The sequence below is a fragment of the Platichthys flesus genome, chromosome 2 (genome assembly GCF_949316205.1).
Source record: "Platichthys flesus chromosome 2, fPlaFle2.1, whole genome shotgun sequence".
Taxonomy (NCBI): Eukaryota; Metazoa; Chordata; class Actinopteri; order Pleuronectiformes; family Pleuronectidae; genus Platichthys; species Platichthys flesus.
The window spans coordinates 26,413,697-26,435,833 of record NC_084946.1 but is presented as its reverse complement, the minus strand read 5'-3'; the positions used below and the strand labels follow the sequence as shown (position 1 = coordinate 26,435,833).

General features: G+C 43.0%; 4 protein-coding genes across 5 annotated transcripts; 2 read left to right on the top strand and 2 right to left on the bottom strand.

The window, feature by feature from the left end:
* The first annotated feature begins 1,720 nt into the window (after positions 1-1,720).
* Positions 1,721-14,991, top strand: LOC133971862 (membrane-spanning 4-domains subfamily A member 4A-like). Of its 2 annotated transcripts, none has more exons than XM_062409096.1 (7): positions 1,721-1,903; positions 3,208-3,318; positions 4,343-4,399; positions 13,131-13,280; positions 13,575-13,688; positions 14,353-14,403; positions 14,501-14,991. In XM_062409096.1, the coding sequence occupies exons 1-7, from the start codon at positions 1,757-1,759 to the stop codon at positions 14,582-14,584; spliced, it is 714 nt and encodes a 237-aa protein (XP_062265080.1). In that variant the 5' UTR covers positions 1,721-1,756; the 3' UTR covers positions 14,585-14,991. The 2 variants fall into 2 exon arrangements, with proteins under 2 accessions (XP_062265080.1, XP_062265079.1); XM_062409095.1 differs by lacking the exons at positions 1,721-1,903; positions 3,208-3,318; positions 4,343-4,399 and adding exons at positions 10,169-10,353; positions 11,622-11,732; positions 12,755-12,811 and having other exon boundaries at positions 14,501-14,985.
* Positions 6,449-9,364, bottom strand: LOC133971829 (mitochondrial potassium channel-like). Its single transcript, XM_062409092.1, has 4 exons — positions 9,267-9,364; positions 8,681-8,845; positions 8,262-8,468; positions 6,449-8,097 (listed from the first exon to the last, which is right to left on the bottom strand). The coding sequence occupies exons 2-4, from the start codon at positions 8,828-8,830 to the stop codon at positions 7,516-7,518; spliced, it is 939 nt and encodes a 312-aa protein (XP_062265076.1). The 5' UTR covers positions 8,831-8,845; positions 9,267-9,364; the 3' UTR covers positions 6,449-7,515.
* Positions 14,992-14,994: 3 nt separating the features above from the next.
* Positions 14,995-19,314, bottom strand: ccdc51 (coiled-coil domain containing 51). The gene is made up of 7 exons (XM_062409090.1): positions 19,132-19,314; positions 18,136-18,228; positions 17,819-18,029; positions 17,524-17,661; positions 17,068-17,232; positions 16,649-16,855; positions 14,995-16,484 (listed from the first exon to the last, which is right to left on the bottom strand). Exons 2-7 carry the CDS (start codon positions 18,138-18,140, stop codon positions 15,903-15,905), a joined length of 1,308 nt encoding a protein of 435 aa, XP_062265074.1. The 5' UTR covers positions 18,141-18,228; positions 19,132-19,314; the 3' UTR covers positions 14,995-15,902.
* A 330-nt stretch (positions 19,315-19,644) lies between these two features.
* On the top strand, positions 19,645-21,910 carry tma7 (translation machinery associated 7 homolog). Its single transcript, XM_062409098.1, has 4 exons — positions 19,645-19,802; positions 20,317-20,372; positions 20,667-20,751; positions 21,406-21,910. The coding sequence occupies exons 1-4, from the start codon at positions 19,787-19,789 to the stop codon at positions 21,438-21,440; spliced, it is 192 nt and encodes a 63-aa protein (XP_062265082.1). The 5' UTR covers positions 19,645-19,786; the 3' UTR covers positions 21,441-21,910.
* Positions 21,911-22,137: the final 227 nt, after the last annotated feature.

Below are 22,137 nucleotides of genomic sequence, written 5' to 3'. Positions count from 1 at the left end.
GAATATGATGCAGGTCTGATCTGCAGCTGGAGAAACCAGCTGTTGGAGATGACTGATGCCTCACAAGGTTTTGAATCACTCACTTTAGACACAAGCACTGGTTCAATGTGTTCAGTGGGAGTTAAAACATAAATATTACAGTTGTATTAGTTAACGTTGTCTTCACTTGTGCTGTGGATGAAGATGTGCATCATATTTCATGACCAGTTACTGTAAAGAATTAACTGATTATAGAAAAATTCCCCTATTTTTTCCCTATTTTGTAAAGATTAACTTGGCAAACATGAGCTTCCCGGCAGTCGAGCCAGCTGTAAGACGTTCAAGCTGGACGATCGTGTCCAAAGGTGAAACTTTTTAACTTTGTCTGATACGTGTTTTATTATTACACACACACACACACACACACACACACACATACCTGTTTGTCTGTATTGGGATATTTGGGCCTAACCCGTTTGTGTTTATTGTCGGTCTGTTAGTTTGCAGGATTACGCAAAAACTAGTGTTGGATTATCATGAAACTCGGTTGAAGGATGGTTCTTTCCATTGTGTCGGACGGGGGGGGGGGGGTCACGGGATCATTCGGGAAAATACTGAGACAAGTGTTTCGATCGAGACTCTTGAATATGAGGGGTTTTGATGCTAGTCAGGATCCACATTGTGACTCAAGGGTATGTGATTTGATGCAGATCCAAATAAAAATCTGTCTCTAGTGTTCTGGTCTTTAAATGTGGTTTCATAAGGAGACAGAAAGGCTTGAGTGACAATTGAGGTTTGTATTCAACTGCTCAAGATGAGTCTAATCCCAGCACAGGGGGAAACTGTCAGGACGTCAGAGCAGGTCGCTGCCAATCTTTATGACCATCTCCATCCAGGAGATTATGTTTCCACCTGTTGAGGTTATCAAAGAAATTGTTTTTTTCTGTCATTACATTACATTACATTACATTTACATTTAGCTGACGCTTTTATCCAAAGCGACTTACAATAAGTGCATTCAAACCCGAGGGTACATACCAAGGACGACAAGAATCAAGAAAGTACAATTTCTTCAAATAAAGCAAAACTACAAAGTGCTATAAGTAAGTGCCATTTAAGTGCTACTAAAGTGTTAGTTTCAAAAAGTTGTTAGTGTTTTTTTTTTATTTTTTTATTTATTTATTTATTTTTATTCAAGGTAAAGTCGGAAGAGGTATGTTTTTAGTTTTCGGCGGAAGACGTGTAGACTTTCAGATGTCCGGATGTCAATGGGGAGCTCATTCCACCATTTAGGAGCCAGGACGGAAAACAGTCGTGTTTTTGATGAGTGTTTCGCTCGCAGTGAGGGAGCAACGAGCTGATTGGCCGAAGCAGAGCGGGGTGAACAGGGTGGGGGTGTAACGTTTGACCATGTCCTGGATGTAGACTGGACCGGATCCGTTCACAGCATGGTACGCAAGTACTAGTGTTATCTTTCTCCTATGAGAAGCAAACAGTCGTGTGTAGGACTGCTTGACCTTGGTGGAGGAGCTCTACAGAGAACTGCTCTAGTTTCTGGGTCAACAACTCTTTTATTATATTCTGTAAATGTTTATCTTGATTTTGGATGATTTTGGATGATTTTATATCCGTGTGCATCATCTCAGTTCCAGTAACAGTTCGGTCACAGCCGAGTGGTAAAGGGGCGGGGCTCTGCGTTAAAGATTCTCTCATCATTGTTAAATCCGTCATCTTAAATGTGACTCAGCAGGCAGCCGTGGGTCAGAAGAGCAGAAACATGTCTTCATCCATGTGCACGACGGCGGAGGGCGTGCAGGTGGTCACCCATGTGCACCCGTTTCCACAGGGTGCTCCCCGGGGTGCTGGACTCCCACATTGTGTGGGAGTCCAGAAGTTCAGCAAGATCCATCCATATGTGCTCGGGGTAAGATTCAGCATTTGTGTGTGGAGACGATCCACGGACTTCTAGAGCGTCCGAGGGAAATGCAACTAGATGGAAACTTGCAACTAGATGGAAACCATTTATTATTTCGTTATTTACTTTACTTTTATTTTCCATTATGGATCTCTAAATGCTACTTTTGATTAGAAAGTTATTTCCTTATGTTTATGATCTTTCATTTGAAGCTTTTATTGTTAATTTATTTCTAAAGTCTGCTCTTATTTGTTAGATGTGCTGTAAACTCGACGAATGACAACGACATTAGAGCTGAACGATCAAATTCATAAATTTCATGTGAAGGTTTTAAGTTTTTATCAAATAAACGAACCAAGTGTATAAACTTCTTTCATTTTACCTCACATTTCACAATTTCTGATTTAGAAGCAGTTGTTCTATTCATCTCTTCTACTGTCCATCAAAATATGATTGTGTACCACACACACACACACACAAACACACGTTGTTATATGTTGTGTATTTAATGTAGTTTACAGGTGTAATGTATATTTCTCAGGATGATACGGCCAAAAATAACATTAAGATACAAATATAAACGACACATTATTCTTTTTTGCAAGTTTAATGACTGAATGACAAACACTTAATAAACAGCAAACATTTTATTAAAAGTATGCGTTGTATCTCCTGACTCCACCTGCACAATGCATAATATCTCGATATATTAGATTTATGTTATTGCTATCGAAGTAAATTTGATTGTAATAAGTTCAGATTTTGTTAAATCACACCGCCTCTATGAGTAATTATCTGATTTCATAGTGTTTGTTAGAAAAGCAAAATGAACCAAACAAATCAGAGATATAAAGGTGCAGTGTGTAGAATGTAGTGACATCTAGTGGTGAAGGGTCATGTTGCAGCTGAACACCCCCTCACATCCCCCTCCCGTTCCAAACATGTCAGAGAACCTGTGGTAGCTTCAGTTGTCAAAAAAACTCAAAGGGTTTAGTTTGTCCAGTTTGGGCTCCTGTAAAAAACATGTCTGCCTCCGTAGAGAGGACCCGCTGCTGGTGTGATTATAAAGTATTTAAAAATAAGGTATTTAAACATAAACGGCCCATTCTGGGGTAAAGAAAACAACAATTCTTACAATTTACATGAAACACTAGTGAAAACATCACTCGGGGTTATCTTATCGATCCTTCACCTAAATCTTCCACTCTGGACTTTCACTCTTCTTCCTTTGTCTTCATTAGTTTGTCTGACACCTAAGTTCACTCCTTTGTTTGTGTTTGTGTTTGTGTTTGTGTTTGTGTTTGTGCGTCCAGACGATTCAGATCATGGTCGGCCTCACCGTGCTGCTGTATGGCGTCGCCTTGGGGATTCCAGCGGACACGCTTACCGCTTTCATCGGCTTCTGGGTCTGGGGAGCTTTAATCGTGAGTCCACCTTCATGTGTTGCTCTGTTTCCAGTCGTTTGCTGCTTTACATCCATTTTAATTCACAAAGCCTTTATGTACTCAGCCAGTAGGAGGAGTCATTATCGATAATACTCTTTCAACACAAAAAAAAAGAGTTGTACAGCGCCCTCTATAGGCCAATCTCCTTATTGTGTTTAAGGCTTTTTGGGACTTGCAGCTTACAGACAATGAATAGATGATTCTGCTGTAGTGTTTCTGCTGCAGGTGTTTCCTTTATTAGATATTAATGATAACCTTTATTTATAGAGCACTTTTCAAAACCAATTTATAAAAAGTGTTTATAGATGAAATATGAATTTTAAGATCCGTGGACTAAAGGAAATATGATAAGGGAAAGGGATATAATTAAACGTTAAAGTACAAAATTCGAACTAGAGTATGTACCGAGCAAGACCGAAAAAGTCCCCTTCAGGATTTAATTTAACTAAAGCCAGGATTTTTTGGGGATTTGAACCAAATTGCACAAACTCGTAAATATCAGTCCCCTAAATGAATCAGATGTTCTTCATCAGGATCCAAGAATTATTCTCTGAGAAATCAATGAAAAGGTTCTAAACCTGATCAGCACCAAATTTGATGAGTTCTTTCCTGACCCCCACATAGTTTCTCCATGTTTTGTTCTGCCAATGAAAATATGACCCTATTGATGGAGGTCAATAAAGTGCTGACTTAGGTCCCCTTATATAAATCCTGTAAATATGTCAAAAATAAAACAAAAGTCCAGACATTCCCGTTTGTCCGGATCCAAGACAAAGTGTTATAGATTCTTTCTTCGCCCTCGTCCCATCCTTCCAGTAAGTTTCGTGGAAATTCGTGCAACATATAACATAAACATAACCTCCTTGGTTAATAATAAATCAGAAAAGACATGGTAATATCACGATGTGTGGGGATTAACAAAGGCTCTTTAGGAAACATGTTACAGGAAGTGATGTCATTGAGGTCATGAACTAAAGAACACCTATGTGCTTGTCTGTTGCAGTACATCACAGCTGGATCCCTGACAGTGGCTGCTGGGAAACATCTCACCCGCCCTCTGGTCAGTGACTCACTGCTGCTACTTCATGTTGATTCTTCTGGCCTTCCAGGTTCATGGCGGTGATGTGTGGAGGTCAACTCCACCTTTTCAACAAGGTTGAAAAGGTGGAGTTGACCTCCATCAGCTTAACCCCAGTCTGTTCCAAGTCGGAGTGCCAGGAAGAAACCCATGTGCTCCATCAGCGGCCAATAGCTTAACCACATATATGGTTGTGATCGTGTTCTAATCACCTCTGATAAAAAGCCCCATTGAACAAGTCAGACTAAAGTAGAGCCGGGTGAGTCAGAGAGCACCGTCCCCTCTGTCCAGGTGTCCTGACGCTGTGTCTCTCGTCTCTCTGCCAGGTGAACGCCGCTCTGGCTTGGTGTGTCGTTGCAGCAGTTTGTTCCAGCTTCGGGACCATCCTCTACTTTCTGGATTCTGCAAAATTTTCCCCTTATTGCTACGATACGGATTACCGATATACCTGCTACATGTATCAGGTATGCAGTTTGATGATCCTTCACACTTAACACCAGGGCAGAGAAGAAGTTCTAGACTCCTGGTCTGGGTCCTGCAGGCTTCAGTCTTACTCATCTAACTCATTAGTTGATTGTGACTGTGCTAAGTTTGTCATTAAGATAGTTTTGAATAGCTCTTTACATGAATCTCAATATTTCAAGTTTTTTGTGTAATGAATTTTGTCGAATCAAAGCTTTACGAATTTAGCAGGCCAGACAAGGCTGTGGATTTACCTCGACTCTGTTATTCTATGTGTGTGTGTGTGTGTTACCAGGATCGGATGATGGGCTTATTGGGGATCATGGGTCTCGTGAACCTATTAGAGTTGATTGTATCGCTCGTCGTCGCAGGAATCGCCTGCAAGGCCACTTGCAACTGCAGCGGAGAGGTGAGTCAACCAGGGACTGAGAGCAGATCAGTGTAGGGTAGATTATTCTTCAGTGCTCAACATGAGATGAACTGATCTGGTGCCTGCTGCACACTGGAGGATTATCGGCCCCATTTCGTGTCCGATTCAACCCTTTCCACAATGTGAAGGTGATTATGCGATTCTCTGTGTTTAGGTGACTAGTAAACCTGGATCACAGTAACACAACATTTTTCATTAAAGCTTTTCAGCTTCCCACCCTGAGCCCGATGTCAGAGGAAACTGGACCAATGTGAACATGGTCCAGTTTCCGGCTCTTTTCCAATCTGCACCAGCAAATGGCAGCATGGCTTCGCGAGGAGTTCAACTTTAGTGAAGTTGTTGCTTTGTTTATGTCAAGTGTGACCGAGCCTTAAATAAGACCATTGTGTCGCGCACCAGGTCGACAGTAGAAACAGACAAACTTTAGGAATTGATCCACTAGTGTGCAGCAGACATAGGTTACACAGATCTAGGCCACAGATCAGCCTTGACTAAGAGGAAGTAAATACAATTGAACAGAACTGTAGAAGCCACACACTGTAGAATCCAGCTGTGACATCATCAGAAACAGATGTGGCTTCTTCTCTCCTCACGTCTGCAGCTTGTGAGGAATCATTGAATCACCCTGTGTTTTGTCTTCCAGCCGAGATCAGTCATTGTCATACCTGCAGCATTGGCTCCGCCCGTCTCACAGGTCAGCTCACATCGGTGAAGCCATGAGCACCTGTGGATTCTGTCCCTCGCGTCAGAAGGAAATTGGAACCCTTATGTGTGTTTTGTGTGTTTTACAGGTGCAGGATGATTCTAAAAACCCACAACAACCGAGAGCCGCAAGTGTACCTGAGCCTCCAACCTACGATTCTTTCCTCGCCTGAAAACAACCTGCCTCTTCTGCATGACCTGGCACCACCATGACTGATACAGATCTCTTTATGTGCACAAGCCCTCCAGTAAAATGGCTTTAATGTTTTTATCGCTTTCAAAACCTAAACTGACGTGTGTAAGATTTGACGTCAGAAAAGCACAACGTGTCGGCTGTTCACCTTCTGAAATGATTCACCAACATTCTGATAACTTATGTCATACTGTGTTCTATGTGTTGAGTACTTTTACGAGGAAACAAAAAACAGAAACCAGAATGACATGGAAGTATTCAGACATGTTTAGGGAGTTGGTATCGATTGAGATTATGCAATAAAAATACAAATCTGGAAACATCAGTAAATCAGGGAGACAGACCTGCAGTGATCATCTTCATCATCATCATCATCATCATCAGCTTAGTGCACACAGTCAACAACATGACAAACTAATGCAAACATGACGACACAAAGCAGCTTGGAGGTAACCTCATTCATGTTTTCAGACATTTTCTCACATAGTTAAAATTGTACTGATGTATTTAACTAAATATGATTACAATGATTACTGGTTACCTTAATTATTTGAATTAAAGGATATTTTTCTTCATCTGTGTCATTTCACAAGTATTTTCTTACCCTGATTATTAAAAAACTCACTTATATCTTTAATTCTCATTATATCTTCATTAATCTGAAGAGAATCAGTGAACCGCCACTGCGTGTGTTCTCCTTACATATGAGCACTGAGTTATCATAACATGTATAGACAGAAACATGGTCCATCACTCTCAGCTGGGAGGGGTTCGGAAAACCACTGAGGCCTGAACTAATTGGTCTGATAGATGAGAAAATAATGAAATACCTTTAGAAAATCAAAGACATCCTGTTTCCAGCTTCACAACTGGGAGGATTTGCTTTGCTTTATATCATGAGTTGAAGAGAATTAAACATTTATTGTACAGTGATGGAAAAAGAGATGATGAAAACTTATATTGCAGAGTGATCATGTTAAATTCTGTTTACATTTTATCTTGAGATCACAAAGTATCTGAAAGCAGCTTTAGTGGCTCAGTAGACATCAGCCCAAAATAGCTGGAACTCGTTCATTAGACATTAATCACAAACACAGACTGTGTATAAAGATGGACGACATGACAGCTTCCAACATCGGAGGCTTAATATTTGTAAAATAACAGGAAGTGGAGACGTGTCATCCATCTTTATTTACTGTCTATGCTTCCAACCACACCAACGTTATATTATGATATAATTCAGATTTTATTTCCCCAGTGTCTGATAACGTGTCAGTGCACGTGGACATACTCAGTGTGGCGGCCTCACGTCTAACCAGCTCCCCTGAGCATCAGGTAGACGGCAGAGATGGTGATGGCGGTGGCGGTGTAAGTAAACACAGCATTATAAATAGTGTTTGTCCTTATCCCCTCTCCCAGCGTCCTCTGGGTCTCCTCAAGACGCCTGGCTGCCACCTCAGATTCCCACAGGTCCACTCTCTGTTCTCTCTCTGGTCTCTCTACCCGCGGCTCAGGAGCCCGGGGTTCGGCCTGTGGTCTGGCGTCCAGCAGCCCTTTCACCACCGACAGTTTGCTCTCAACTCTACCAAGTCCTTGCTCCAGTTGTCCCAGTTGAGGTTGGAGGGACTCGAGCAGAGACTGTGTCCTTTGGCTAAAGATGGTGAGGTCTTTTAAGGCTGAGACAGGCACACTGGGTGGCTCTGGTGCTGGAGCTCTCTGGACTTTGAGGACTGCGCTCCTCGTGGTGAAGGCGTCGTTCAAAGTGACCTTGAGGCTGTCAATGAGAGCTCCGAGCTCGTCCCGCTGGGAGCGATGGTTTCCTGCCTGGACTTGGAGAGCTTCTTGCAGACTCTCTGGACCCTTCTGGGCCTCCAGCAGCAGAGTCTTCAGCTCCTACAGATGAACAAAGGGCAGATGCATCAGCTGAGCGAGGATCAAAGCCCATTGAAATCCTGGTGAGACGCTCGTACAAGGAAAATGTACAACACACGAAACGAGACCAAGTGACAAAATCTGTCGACACGCAGAAAGACCACAGCTTCATCAGCCCTCCTCACCTGCAGGCGGACACGGTTGACATATGTGGATCCCATGACCCCGATCAGGGTTCCCAGCACCGAGCCAATGATGGACCAGTTCTTGGTCCGTTCGGCTCTTGTCCTCTCCTTTTCGTGGCTCCCTCTGACGGCTGCTGAAAACAAATTGAACTTCTCCCTCTCCGATTCCTCAGCATTCTCGTAGGTTGTCCGGTGACGCCGCTCCTCCTGTGGTCAGAAGAGAGAGAGAGAGAGAGAGAGGGAGGAAGGGGGGGTTATAACAGATGTCTTTGGACTGATGATCACTTAGTAGCTTGTAAGATACCACTTATAGGATGAATGTACTCCCACTTCTTCTTCCGACATCAAACTACGTTCATCTTGGACACAGTGAAACCTTAGACAAACTCACTGGAGCATTTTCAGTCACCTGAATTAACCTGCAGCAGTTTGTGCTCCAGCGTGGCCAGCTCCAGGTAATGAGCCTCCTCCCTGGACACTTGGTCCAGCCGGTCCCAGACCTCCTTCAGCCGGACCTGCAGGGCCTCCAGGCTGGCATGGGCCTCACGCACCATCCCTCTGGCCACCATGAACGCTGCCTCAGCCTAGAAGAAACACATACAACCTAAGACATGTAAAGATTGGTGGAGATCCCCTCTACTAATTGCATCATACACATGCTGACGAATGAAATCCCTCTGTATTCACAGTTCCTGACTTTTCTTTGAGATTGAGACATAAAGGGACAATGCATAAGAATTCAACTTCATTAATATTCCAAACAAATAAGGGGCAGCAAATAAAAAGAAAGCCGGGTGTGCCCCCCTGTCATCAGGAACGTGGAACATGGTCCCTTCTATTTTGAAGAGGTGATGATTCATGGACATTTTGCAAGCTCCAGATTGTGATGTTGTTAAATTGTAATGAGTTATACAAAGAGCTGTGTCCCATAATTGAGCCAATCCATTTACATGAGAGTGGGTCAACTGAGCTTGAGAGTTGAGGTGCATGTTGGTGTCTGCTGACCTCAGTGACGTTGGTCTGAGCCTCCCGGACCTCGTTGAGCCCGACAAACTCCTCGTACCACTCCCACCAGCAGTTGACCGAGGCTGTGGCCGTTTGAGCCGACCTCTGACCCCACTGCCGCCCCAGCTCACCTGTTTTTTGTCGGTTTGTTAGTTTGCAGGATTACCAGTGGATGGATTACCGTGAAATTCAGTGGAAAGATGGTTCAGAAGATTTTTCTTTCCATTGTGTTGGACGGGAGTCACAGGATAATTCAGGAAAATACTGAGACAACTGTTTCAATCGAGACTCTTGAATATGAGGGTTTTTGATGCTGGTGAGGATCCACATTGTGACTCAAGGGTATGTGATTTGATGCAGATCCAAACAAAAATCTGCCTCTATTGTTCTGGTCTTTAAATGTGGTTTCATAAAGAGACAGAAAGGCTTGAGTGACAATTGAGGTTAGTATTCAACTACTCAAGATGAGTCTAATCCCAGCACAGGGGGAAACTGTCAGGACGTCAGAGCAGGTCGCTGCCAATCTTTATGACCATCTCCATCCAGGAGATTATGTTTCCACCTGTTTCCCTCTGGTGCAGAGATGGGGCCTAAAAAATATGTTTTATGACAGATAAAAAAATTGAGGTTATCAAAGAAATTGTTTTTTTCTGTCATCTTTCTCAGTCGTGTGTAGGACTGCTTGACCTTGGTGGAGGAACATGCTCTATAGAGAACTGCTCTAGTTTCTGGGTCAACAACCCTGTTATTATATTCTGTAAATGTTTAACATGATTTTGAGGATTTTATATCCGTGTGCATCATCTCAGTTCCAGTAACAGTTCGGTCACAGCCGAGTGGTAAAGGGGCGGGGCTCTGCGTTAAAGATTCTCTCATCATTGTTAAATCCGTCATCTTAAATGTGACTCAGCAGGCAGCCGTGGGTCAGAAGAGCAGAAACATGTCTTCATCCATGTGCACGACGGCGGAGGGCGTGCAGGTGGTCACCCATGTGCACCCGTTTCCACAGGGTGCTCCCCGGGGTGCTGGACTCCCACATTGTGTGGGAGTCCAGAAGTTCAGCAAGATCCATCCATATGTGCTCGGGGTAAGATTCAGCATTTGTGTGTGGAGACGATCCACGGACTTCTAGAGCGTCCGAGGGAAATGCAACTAGATGGAAACCATTTATTATTTCGTTATTTACTTTACTTTTATTTTCCATTATGGATCTGTAAATGATACTTTTGATTAGAAAGTTATATCCTTATGTTTATGATCTTTCATTTGAAGCTTTTATTGTTAATTTAGTTCTAAAGTCTGCTCTTATTTGTTAGATGTGCTGTAAACTCGACGAATGACAACGACATTAGAGCTGAACGATCAAATTCATAAATTTCATGTGAAAGTTTTAAGTTTTTTATCAAATGAACGAACCAAGTGTATAAACTTCTTTCATTTTACCTCACATTTCACAATTTCTGATTTAGAAGCAGTTGTTCTATTCTTCTCTTCCACTGTCCATCAAAATATGATTGTGTACCACACACACACGTTGTTATATGCTGTGTATTTAAAGTAGTTTACAGGTGTAATGTATATTTCTCAGGATGATACGGCCAAAAATCACAGTAAGATACAAATATAAACGTCACAAAATTTCTTTTTTGCAAGTTTAATGACTGAATGACAAACACTTAATAAACAGCAAACCTTTTATTAAAAGTATGCGTTGTATCTCCTGACTCCACCTGCACAATGCATAATATCTCAATATATTAGATTTATGTTATTGCTATCGAAGTAAATTTGATTGTAATACGTTCAGATTTTGTTAAATCACACAATCACTATGAGTAATTATCTGATTTCATAGTATTTGTTAGAAAAGCAAAATGAACCAAACAAATCAGAGATATAAAGGTGCAGTGTGTAGAATGTAGTGACATCTAGTGGTGAAGGATCATGTTGCAGCTGAACACCCCCTCACATCCCCTCCCCATCCAAACATGTCAGAGAACCTGTGGTAGCTTCAGTTTTCAAAAAAACTCAAAGGGTTTATTTTGTCCAGTTTGGGCTCCTGTAAAAAACATGTCTGCCTCCGTAGAGAGGACCCGCTGCTGGTGTGATTATAAAGTATTTAAAAATAAGGTATTTAAACATAAACGGCCCATTCTGGGGTAAAGAAAAACAACAATTCTTACAATTTACATGAAACACTAGTGAAAACATCACTCGGGGTTATCTTATTGATCCTTCACCTAAATCTTCCACTCTGGACTTTCACTCTTCTTCCTTTGTCTTCATTGGTTTGTCTGAAACCTAAGTTCACTCTTTCGTTTGTGTTTGTGTTTGTGTTTGTGTTTGTGCGTCCAGACGATTCAGATCATGGTCGGCCTCACCGTGCTGCTGTTTGGCGTCGCCTTGGGGATTCCAGCGGACACGCTTACCGCTTGCATCGGCTTCTGGGTCTGGGGAGCTTTAATCGTGAGTCCACTTTCATGTGCTGCTCTGTTTCCAGTCGTTTGCTGCTTTACATCCATTTGAAATCACAAAGCCTTTATGTACTCAGCCAGTAGGAGGAGTCATTATCGATAATACTCTTTCAACATACAAAAAAGAGTTGTACAGCGCCCTCTATAGGCCAATGTCCTTATTGTTTTTAAGGCTTTTTGGGACTTGCAGCTTACAGACAATGAATAGAAAATTCTGCTGTAGTGTTTCTGCTGCAGGTGTTTCCTTTATTAGATATTAATTATAACCTTTATTTATAGAGCACTTTTCAAAACCAATTTATAAAAAGTGTTTATAGATGAAATATAAGATCCGTGGACTAAAGGAAATATGATCAGGGAATGGGATATAATTTAAATTAAACAGTCAAATACAAAATTCAAACTAGAGTATGTACCGAGCAAGACCGAAAAAGTCCCCTTTAGGATTTAATTTAACTAAAGCCGGGATTTTTTGGGGATTTGAACCAAATTGCACAAACTCGTAAATATCAGTCCCCTAAATGAATCAGATGTTCTTCATCAGGATCCAAGAATTATTCCCTGAGAAATCAATGAAAAGGTTCTAAACCTGATCGGCCCCAAATTTGATGAGTTCTTTCCTGACCCCCACATAGTTTCACCACGTTTTGTTGTGCCAATGAAAATATGACCCTATTGATGGAGGTCAATAAAGTGCTGACTTAGGTCCCCTTATATAAATCCTGTAAATATGTCTAAAATAAAGCAAAAGTCCAGACATTCCCGTTTGTCCGGATCCAAAACAAAGTGTTATAGATTCTTTCTTCGCCCACGTCCCATCCTTCCAATAAGTTTTGTGGAAATTCGTGCAACATATAACATAAACATAACCTCCTTAGTTAATAATAAATCAGAAAAGACATGGTAATATCACGATGTGCGGGGATTAACAAAGGCTTTCTAGGAAACATGTTACAGGAAGTGATGTCATTGAGGTCATAAACTAAAGAACACCTATGTGCTTGTCTGTTGCAGTACATCGCAGCTGGATCCCTGACAGTGGCTGCTGGGAAACATCTCACCCGCCCTCTGGTCAGTGACTCACTGCTGCTACTTCATGTTGATTCTTCTGGCCTTCCAGGTTCATGGCGCCGTTAACAAGACTGAAAAGGTGGAGTTGACCTCCATCAGCTTAACCCCAGTCTGTTCCAAGTCGGAGTGCCAGGAAGAAACCCATGTGCTCCATCAGCGGCCAATAGCTTAACCACATATATGGTTGTGATCGTGGCCTAATCACCTCTGATATAAAGCCCCATTGAACAAGTCAGACTAAAGTAGAGCCGGGTGAGTCAGAGAGCACCGTCCCCTCTGTCCAGGTGTCCTGACGCTGTGTCTCTCGTCTCTCTGCCAGGTGAACACCGCTCTGGCTTGGTGTGTCGTTGCAGCAGTTTGTTCCAGCGTCGGGATTATCCTCTACTTTCTGGATTCTTCAGGAGTGACCCTTCAGTGCTACGATCATTATTACCATGATCAGTATTACGAAACTAACTGCATGTACGAGGTATGCAGTTTGATGGTCCTTCACACTTAACACCAGGGCAGAGAAGAAGATCTTGACTCCTGGTCTGGGTCCTGCAGGCTTCAGTCTTACTCATCTAACTCATTACTTGATCCTGACTGTGCTAAGTTGGTCATTAAGATAGCTCTTTGCATGATTCTCAATATTTGAGAAAGTTTTCTGTGTAACGAATTTTTGGGAATCAAATCTTTACGAGCTTAGCAGGGCTGACAAGGCTGTGGATTTACCTCGACTCTGTTATTCTATGTGTGTGTGTGTGTGTGTGTGTGTTGACAGAATCGGATGATGGGCTTATCGGGGATCATGGGTCTCGTGAACCTATTAGAGTTGATTGTATCGCTCGTCGTCGCAGGAATCGCCTGCAAGGCCACTTGCAACTGCAGCGAAGAGGTGAGTCAACCAGGGACTGAGAGCAGATCAGTGTCGGGTAGATTATTCTTCAGTGCTCAACATGAGATGAACTGATCTGGTGCCTGCTGCACACTGGAGGATTATCGGCCCCATTTCGTGTCCGATTCAACCCTTTCCACAATGTGAAGGTGATTATGCGATTCTCTGTGTTTAGGTGACTAGTAAACCTGGATCACAGCAACACAACATTATTCATTAAAGCTTTTCAGCTTCCCACCCTGAGCCCGATGTCAGAGGAAACTGGACCAATGTGAACATGGTCCAGTTTCCGGCTCTTTTCCAATCTTCACCAGCAAATGGCAGCATGGCTTCGCGAGGAGTTCAACTTTGGTGAAGTTGTTGCTTTGTTTATGTCAAGTGTGACCGAGCCTTAAATAAGACCATTGTGTCGCGCACCAGGTCGACAGTAGAAACAGACAAACTTTAGGAATTGATCCACTAGTGTGCAGCAGACATTGGTTACACAGATCTAGGCCACAGATCAGCCTTGACTAAGAGGAAGTAAATACAATTGAACAGAACAGTAGAAGCCACACACTGTAGAATCCAGCTGTGACATCATCAGAAACAGATGTGGCTTCTTCTCTCCTCACGTCTGCAGCTTGTGAGGAATCATTGAATCACCCTGTGTTTTGTCTTCCAGCCGAGATCAGTCATTGTTATACCTGCAGCATTGGCTCCGCCCGTCTCACAGGTCAGCTCACATCTGTGAAGCCATGAGCACCTGTGGATTCTGTCCCTCGCGTCAGAAGGAAATTGGAACCCTTATGTGTGTTTTGTGTGTTTTACAGGTGCAGGATGATTCTAAAAACCCACAACAACCGCGAGCCGCAAGTGTACCTGAGCCTCCAACCTACGATTCTGTCCTCGCCTGAAAACAACCTGCCTCTTCTGCATGACCTGGCACCACCATGACTGATACAGATCTCTTTATGTGCACGAGCCCTCCAGTAAAATGGCTTTAATGTTTTTATCGCTTTCAAAACCTAAACTGACGTAAGATTTGACGTCAGAAAAGCACAACGTGTCGGCTGTTCACCTTCTGAAATGATTCACCTAAATTCTGATAACTTATGTCATACTGTGTTCTATGTGTTGAGTACTTTTACGAGGAAACAAAAAACAGAAACCAGAATGACATGGAAGTATTCAGACATGTTTAGGGAGTTGGTATCGATTGAGTTTATGCAATAAAAATACAAATCTGGAAACATCAGTAAATCAGGGAGACAGACCTGCAGTGATCATCTTCATCATCATCATCAGCTTAGTGCACACAGTCAACAACATGACAAACTAATGCAAACATGACGACACAAAGCAGCTTGGAGGTAACCTCATTCACGTTTTCAGACATTTTCTCACATAGTTAAAATTGTACTGATGTATTTAACTAAATATGATTACAGTGATTACTGGTTACCTTTAATTATTTGAATTAAAGGATATTTTTCTTCATCTGTGTCATTTCACGAGTATTTTCTTACCCTGATTATTAAAAACTCACTTATTTCTTTAATTCTTGTTATATCTTCATTGATCTGAAGAGAATCAGTGAACCGCCACTGCGTGTGTTCTCCTTACATATGAGCACTGAGTTATCATAACATGTATAGACAGAAACATGGTCCATCACTCTCAGCTGGGAGGGGTTCGGAAAACCACTGAGGCCTGAACTAATTGGTCTGATAGATGAGAAAATAATCAAATACCTTTAGAAAATCAAAGACATCCTGTTTCCAGCTTCACAACTGGGAGGATTTGCTTTGCTTTATATCATGAGTTGAAGAGAATTTAACATTTATTGTACAGTGATGGAAAAAGAGATGATGAAAACTTATATTGCAGAGTGATCATGTTAAATTCTGTTTACATTTTATCTTGAGATCACAAAGTATCTGAAAGCAGCTTTAGTGGCTCAGTAGACATCAGCCCAAAATAGCTGGAACTCGTTCATTAGACATTAATCACAAACACAGACTGTGTATAAAGATGGACGACATGACAGCTTCCAACATCGGAGGCTTAATATTTGTAAAATAACAGGAAGTGGAGACGTGTCATCCATCTTTATTTACTGTCTATGCTTCCAACCACACCAACGTTATATTATGATATAATTCAGATTTTATTTCCCCAGTGTCTGATAACGTATCGGTGCACGTGGACATACTCATTGTGGCGGCCTCACGTCTAACCAGCTCCCCTGAGCATCAGGTAGACGGCAGAGATGGTGATGGCGGTGGCGGTGTAAGTAAACACAGCATTATAAATAGTGTTTGTCCTTATCCCCTCTCCCAGCGTCCTCTGGGTCTCCTCAAGATGCCTCGCAGCCACCTCAGATTCCCACAGGTCCACTCTCTGTTCTCTCTCTGGTCTCTCTACCCGCGGCTTAGGAGCCCGGGGTTCGGCCTGTGGTTTGGCGTCCAGCAGCCCTTTCACCACCGACAACTTGCTCTCAACTCTACCAAGTCCTTGCTCCAGTTGTCCCAGTTGTGGTTGGAGGGACTCGAGCAGGGACTGTGTCCTTTGGCTAAAGATGGTGAGGTCTTTTAAGGCTGAGACAGGCACACTGGGTGGCTCTGGTGCTGGAGCTCCCTGGACTTTGAGGACTGCGCTCCTCGTGGTGAAGGCGTCGTTCAAAGTGACCTTGAGGCTGTCAATGAGAGCTCCGAGCTCGTCCCGCTGGGAGCGATGGTTTCCTGCTTGGACTTGGAGAGCTTCTTGCAGACTCTCTGGACCCTTCTGGGCCTCCAGCAGCAGAGTCTTCAGCTCCTACAGATGAACAAAGGGCAGATGCATCAGCTGAGCGAGGATCAAAGCCCATTGAAATCCTGGTGAGACGCTCGTACAAGGAAAATGTACAACACACGAAACAAGAGCAAGTGACAAAATCTGTCGACAAGCAGAGAGACCACAGCTTCATCAGCCCTCCTCACCTGCAGGCGGACACGGTTGACATATGTGGATCCCATGACCCCGATCAGGGTTCCCAGCACCGAGCCAATGATGGACCAGTTCTTGGTCCGTTCGGCTCTTGTCCTCTCCTTTTCGTGGCTCCCTCTGACGGCTGCTGAAAACAAATTGAACTTCTCCCTCTCCGATTCCTCAGCATTCTCGTAGGTTGTCCGGTGACGCCGCTCCTCCTGTGGTCAGAAGAGAGAGAGAGAGAGAGAGAGGGAGGAAGGGGGGGTTATAACAGATGTCTTTGGACTGATGATCACTTAGTAGCTTGTAAGATACCACTTATAGGATGATTGTACTCCCACTTCTTCTTCCGACATCCAACTACGTTCATCTTGGACACAGTGAAACCTTAGACAAACTCACAGGAGCATTTTCAGTCACCTGAACTAACCTGCAGCAGTTTGTGCTCCAGCGTGGCCAGCTCCAGGTAATGAGCCTCCTCCCTGGACACTCGGTCCAGCCGGTCCCGGACCTCCTTCAGCCGGACCTGCAAGGCCTCCAGGCTGGCATGAGCCTCACGCACCATCCCTCTGGCCACCATGAACGCTGCCTCAGCCTAGAAGAAACACATACAACCTAAGACATTAACATAAATATTCCAGACAAATAAGGGGCAGCAAATAAACAGAAAGCCGGGTGTGCCCCCCTGTCATCAGGAACGTGGAACATGGTCCCTTCTGTTTTGAAGAGGTGATGATTCATGGACATTTTGCAAGCTCCAGATTGTGATGTTGTTAAATTGTAATGAGTTATACAAAGAGCTGTGTCCCATAATTGAGCCAATCGATTTACATGAGAGTGGGTCAACTGAGCTTGAGAGTTGAGGTGCATGTTGGTGTCTGCTGACCTCAGTGACGTTGGTCTGAGCCTCCCGGACCTCGTTGAGCCCGACAAACTCCTCGTACCTCTCCCACCAGTAGTTGACCGAGGCTGTGGCCGTTTGAGCCGACCTCTGACCCCACTGCCGCCCCAGCTCACCTGTATACTGGAGGAACGGGGAGAAGCCTGTGTTTCAGGTTGGTTCTGTGTTTCTTTGCAGTAGTAGATGATTGCTATTTTTTAATACAGTTGGAATATTTCATTTTGGCAGCGAGGTCTAGGGTCTGGAAAGTTTTTATGAAAAGAAGAAGTCCATCCTGTACCTGTAGGGCAGCCAGGGCCCGCTGCTTCACCACCTCAGCTCCACCCTTCCCCTCAGGAGGTGCAGGGTTAGGGGGTGGAGGGGAGCTTGGCTCATGGTGAGCACTGTAGGTTCGGACTAACGTAGTTCTGCCGCACAGCGATCCAGAGAGGGAGAGGCGGGACAGGCAGCATGAGCCATGAGCCCAGCGACAGAGCTGTGCTCCTCTGTACCTGAGGCAGTGAGGATGATGTTAATCATTGAGTTCTGCTGTTTGTACATAGAAGCAGCCATAAAGCTCATTTCTGCCCTGTACACAACTAAATTATATAGAAGTACCTCATGGAGAGGAGCAGTGGTCAGAGGAGCAGCTGGAAATCTGTCAGTGTTTCACACTCAATGTAGCTACAGAGTTCAAACTGGAACAGGCACCTGTGAGAACAGAGAAACAATTAGATGATGGACAAACTACAAACTGTTCATGTCACTGTTGTGTCAGATCTCACAACTGAACAGGGTCCAGCCTCTTAAAACATTATTATCTTACCTTATTTAGATAATCAAAGATTTAGGTCAGTAAAATAGACAATAAATGGCGTTACAGCTGAATAAAATGTCGTACAAATAATGTGCTTTAATGTCTTTTGATTTCAATAACAGTGATTGCTACCAACAGCGTTCTTATTAACACTTAATTTAAAGAAGTGTAGCTTTGAACTGAAGCTTTGTTTTGAAAATCCCAACCCAGAGATGACACTGAGGAGATCATCACAGCACGAGGAAGAATAAATCAAACTTTAAAACAGACAAAGCAAATAGAAATGCAAACAGTGAGATAACGCTACATTAATTTAAAGGCTATACCCTGTTTTAAAACTGGACAAGAAATGAGATGTCATTGAAATGGGATGAAAACTGTGAACAAGTGATGTTCACAGACAGAGAGAAGATGTGACATATTAATACTTGCATCTAAAATATGTTTGTTAATAACATAACACAACTGATCCCAAACACACTGTAACTACTTAACTAAACGTACGACCTAAATACAGTGGAATGAATGACACACTGTGACCTGTCCTCAGCATTGAACATCAGTAATCGTGCCTCATGTTATTATTAAATGAATAATCAGACTATAGAATAATGAAGTTCACACGTTGTTTATCTCATTATAATGCATGTTGTCACCAGAGCTCTGTTCTTGCCCTTGCTTCATCCCCAACTAGCCTGTTAGCCACACAATGCTAACAGCTAAAAGTGACTTTACCCGGTGTAAACCTGTCGTGTCGCGCTTCCAAAAATCCAACGCGGTGTTGAGAATGAACGTACCTGCTTTCGTCGATGCTGTCACCGCGCACATGACACTCGGATACGGTTGCGTTTTGGCTAACCGGTTAGCATATCCGAATAGAAACGGCTAGCATCCGGGCCAGATTTCCTATCAGGCACGGCACAGTCCTTCTACTTCCGGTTCGGAGGCCACTGGGGTCCTGACAGCGTCTTCATCCACCTGCAACAATGGTGATGGCGACATGAAGCTTTGAATTGAATAAATAAATGAATGGTGTTTGTGACGCCAATACATACATTATGAACGTATTGATATGGAGTATGTCTTTATGATACAATGGCGGGGTCAAAGGTGAAAGTGGAAACAAATTATCGTAATATAACACAACGAAATAAAGTCATAAGTCCACAAATTGTGAGGGAGGGGGGGGGGTCCATTGCGTTTCGCTGCCCATTATATTTCGATTCGCACGCCAAACCCGCGAACCATTTCCTCACTCAGTCACGTGGTACGGCCGGCTCGCGAAGCTGTGAACGTCACAAAATACGTCATCAACACGAGCCTCGATACGCTCTTCACAGAAATCGTCCTGGATTACGCGACACACGCTTTGCAGCTTCGACACAGAATCACGCAGCGCTAACGAACACTCGTCCATTTCTCCCGTCTCGTCGAGTGCAGCCCGGTTGAATCATGTCCGGCAGAGAAGGTGAGAGGTTCTGCTTCACGTGAGGCCCAGTTTACACGCAACGGAACATTTATACGATTGTTTTTAGTCACGTTGTACGCGTGCTACACTGGCGGCTGCAGCTAGCTGTTAGCCGCTAGCTAGCCCGAAAGCGTGACGGTGAGAACCATTCCTTTTCACGTATTAAACCCACAAAACCCTCCGAGTTAACAATTTGTGCTGCCGGTTAATATTCAAACACAACAGATACCGTGTTGAGTGGGTGGGTCGTGAAGCCTGCGCGGTCTTCTGAGGGAGATGCGCAGCCTGACAGGTCATTTAGATATGTTAGCAAATCAAAATTGACGTCATTTTAGCAGCTCGGTGTCACCAACAGCTTTAATAACCCGAATGTTCTGAAACCGAAATGATCTGCATTAAAATGATGGGCGGATAATGTTTATGCAATTTTAAAATCCACGCCTTCGATGTTTTGAAATCGTTATTATTCATTATTTTCAGATTGTGCGCTAACATTGACTTATTGTTTCCTCAGGAGGCAAAAAGAAACCGCTGAAGGCCCCAAAGAAGCAGTCCAAGGAAATGGATGATGTGAGTTTTCCTCTCAGGCTAAACTGTTGCTCCACGACGATTGTACATGATGAATAAAATATACACAGTACGTGTATTGTTTACACACACACACACGTTCACAAAGCACCGTCTTGTGTCTGTTGGATATGTGTGTTTCAGGAAGATGACGATGAAGCTGCTTTGTCTCCTGAAGTGCTTTTATTAGCTTAACTAATGGTTAAAAAAAATAACTGTTAGTTGTAACCCAGATATTAAAGTGACATGGTTCAGGCCTGAAGTCGGAGGATTGTAAAGCTTGCCTTGTGTCTGCAGGAGGATGTCGCCTACAAGCAGAAGCAGAAGGAAGACCAGAAGGCCTTGGATGCACTGAAGGTCAAAGCTGCAAAAGGAAATTTAGGTAAGATCTAGTTGGAGGTGTCATTATAGCTTCTTTAAGTTGTTTGCACGAACAAACAGTGAAGAGAAGAGCCACCTGATCTATAAACATATGATCTGAACACGTGTCACATGGTTGTTTATACTGCCGTAATCACCCACGTTGCTAGGCGTAAGCGTTTGTTATTTTAATGTCGTATAAATCATAGACTAAAATCATGCAATGAAGTTTAATGAAATTTAATAAAATGCTGGTGTTTGTATGAAAAAAAACAAAAACATAAACGTCTCATTCCAAGCACCAGCTCCTGGTTTCACTTGTTGGTGCAGAACTACAGGGTAGAGATGCTTCCTGATGTAATGAAGGCGTCTCAATCTGATGTGTAGTTTCTTTTTAAAATGTTCTTTCAATGTGACTTTGCTGAATCAAGAACCTCAAGAACAAAGAGTTGTAAATTGTATAAATACTCATGGGCTGGACTGTTTTGATTATTTAAACCTCAAATGTAATGGATCATACGAACTCCCAGGATCTTCAAATTCCACGTATAGTCTTTGTCTTTGAGACACAAACACATTCATTCACCTATTTGATATTGAAACATGGTTAAACTTGACCAAAGGAATAACTGGTCAGATTGGAGGTTTTGTTAACTTTCCTTTCTTTCCCCTCCAGGTGGCAGCGGAATCAAGAAATCGGGCAAGAAGTAAAATATGAATGTGACGGTGATGTTCATTTCCCCCCCGGCCTCGCTTCCTGCGTCTGCAGCGTTTGAATGCACGCTGAAAGACTCTGTTAAACATGAACCCTGTCAAACTCACAACTGACCTTGGTGTTAAGCTGCTCCAGTGGAAATGTGTAGAAAAAGAGTCTAATAATTTTGAGGATATCGGGGACGGGAATATCTGTTGCCAATCTGGCCTGGTGCACGCATCGTGACGCCCTACTTTCATGAAATTAGACGTTCCACACTGTGATATTTGTTGTTAAACACTTCCCTCAGTCAAACACACTGACCGAAAACATGCAAATGCAGTTTAGAAGTGGAAATTTAAACAAATTCTGATCTCCACTGTTTCTGGTTAAGTCTCCAAGTTAAACTCAAATCCCCCGCTCTTATTTCTTCAGTTTATTGTTTAGTTTTTTTAACAGGGAGATGCTAATAAAGTTTTTGTAATTACTTCTTGTTTTTTAAGTTCTTTTGTCAGTTGTAAATAATTCTTCTCCAATCTCACAATGTAAGAAACATCAGCCTGGACAAATTTCTGTTTGAACTGAAGTGATGACCTCATGATATTAATAATTGGCAATCAAGTAATTTTAGTTATGGCCATACAAGCAGTGACATGTTACAAGTTGGTACAACACATTCTATCAGTCCATAATTTAATAACCTTGGATTATTCA

Coding starts and splice junctions, on each gene's coding strand:
- LOC133971862 (XM_062409096.1), top strand. CDS start 1,757: ATGTCTTCATCCATGTGCACGACGGCGGAGGGCGTGCAGGTGGTCACC. Junction 3,319..4,342: donor GGGTCTGGGGAGCTTTAATC/GTGAGTCCACCT, acceptor TGTCTGTTGCAG/TACATCACAGCTGGATCCCT. Junction 14,404..14,500: donor TGGCTCCGCCCGTCTCACAG/GTCAGCTCACAT, acceptor TGTGTTTTACAG/GTGCAGGATGATTCTAAAAA.
- LOC133971829 (XM_062409092.1), bottom strand. CDS start 8,830: ATGGTGGCCAGAGGGATGGTGCGTGAGGCCCATGCCAGCCTGGAGGCC. Junction 8,469..8,680: donor TGGAGCACAAACTGCTGCAG/GTTAATTCAGGT, acceptor TTCTGACCACAG/GAGGAGCGGCGTCACCGGAC. Junction 8,098..8,261: donor TCAACCGTGTCCGCCTGCAG/GTGAGGAGGGCT, acceptor GTTCATCTGTAG/GAGCTGAAGACTCTGCTGCT.
- ccdc51 (XM_062409090.1), bottom strand. Junction 17,662..17,818: donor GGGCCCTGGCTGCCCTACAG/GTACAGGATGGA, acceptor CCGTTCCTCCAG/TATACAGGTGAGCTGGGGCG. Junction 16,485..16,648: donor TCAACCGTGTCCGCCTGCAG/GTGAGGAGGGCT, acceptor GTTCATCTGTAG/GAGCTGAAGACTCTGCTGCT.
- tma7 (XM_062409098.1), top strand. Junction 20,373..20,666: donor AGTCCAAGGAAATGGATGAT/GTGAGTTTTCCT, acceptor TTGTGTCTGCAG/GAGGATGTCGCCTACAAGCA. Junction 20,752..21,405: donor AGCTGCAAAAGGAAATTTAG/GTAAGATCTAGT, acceptor TTTCCCCTCCAG/GTGGCAGCGGAATCAAGAAA.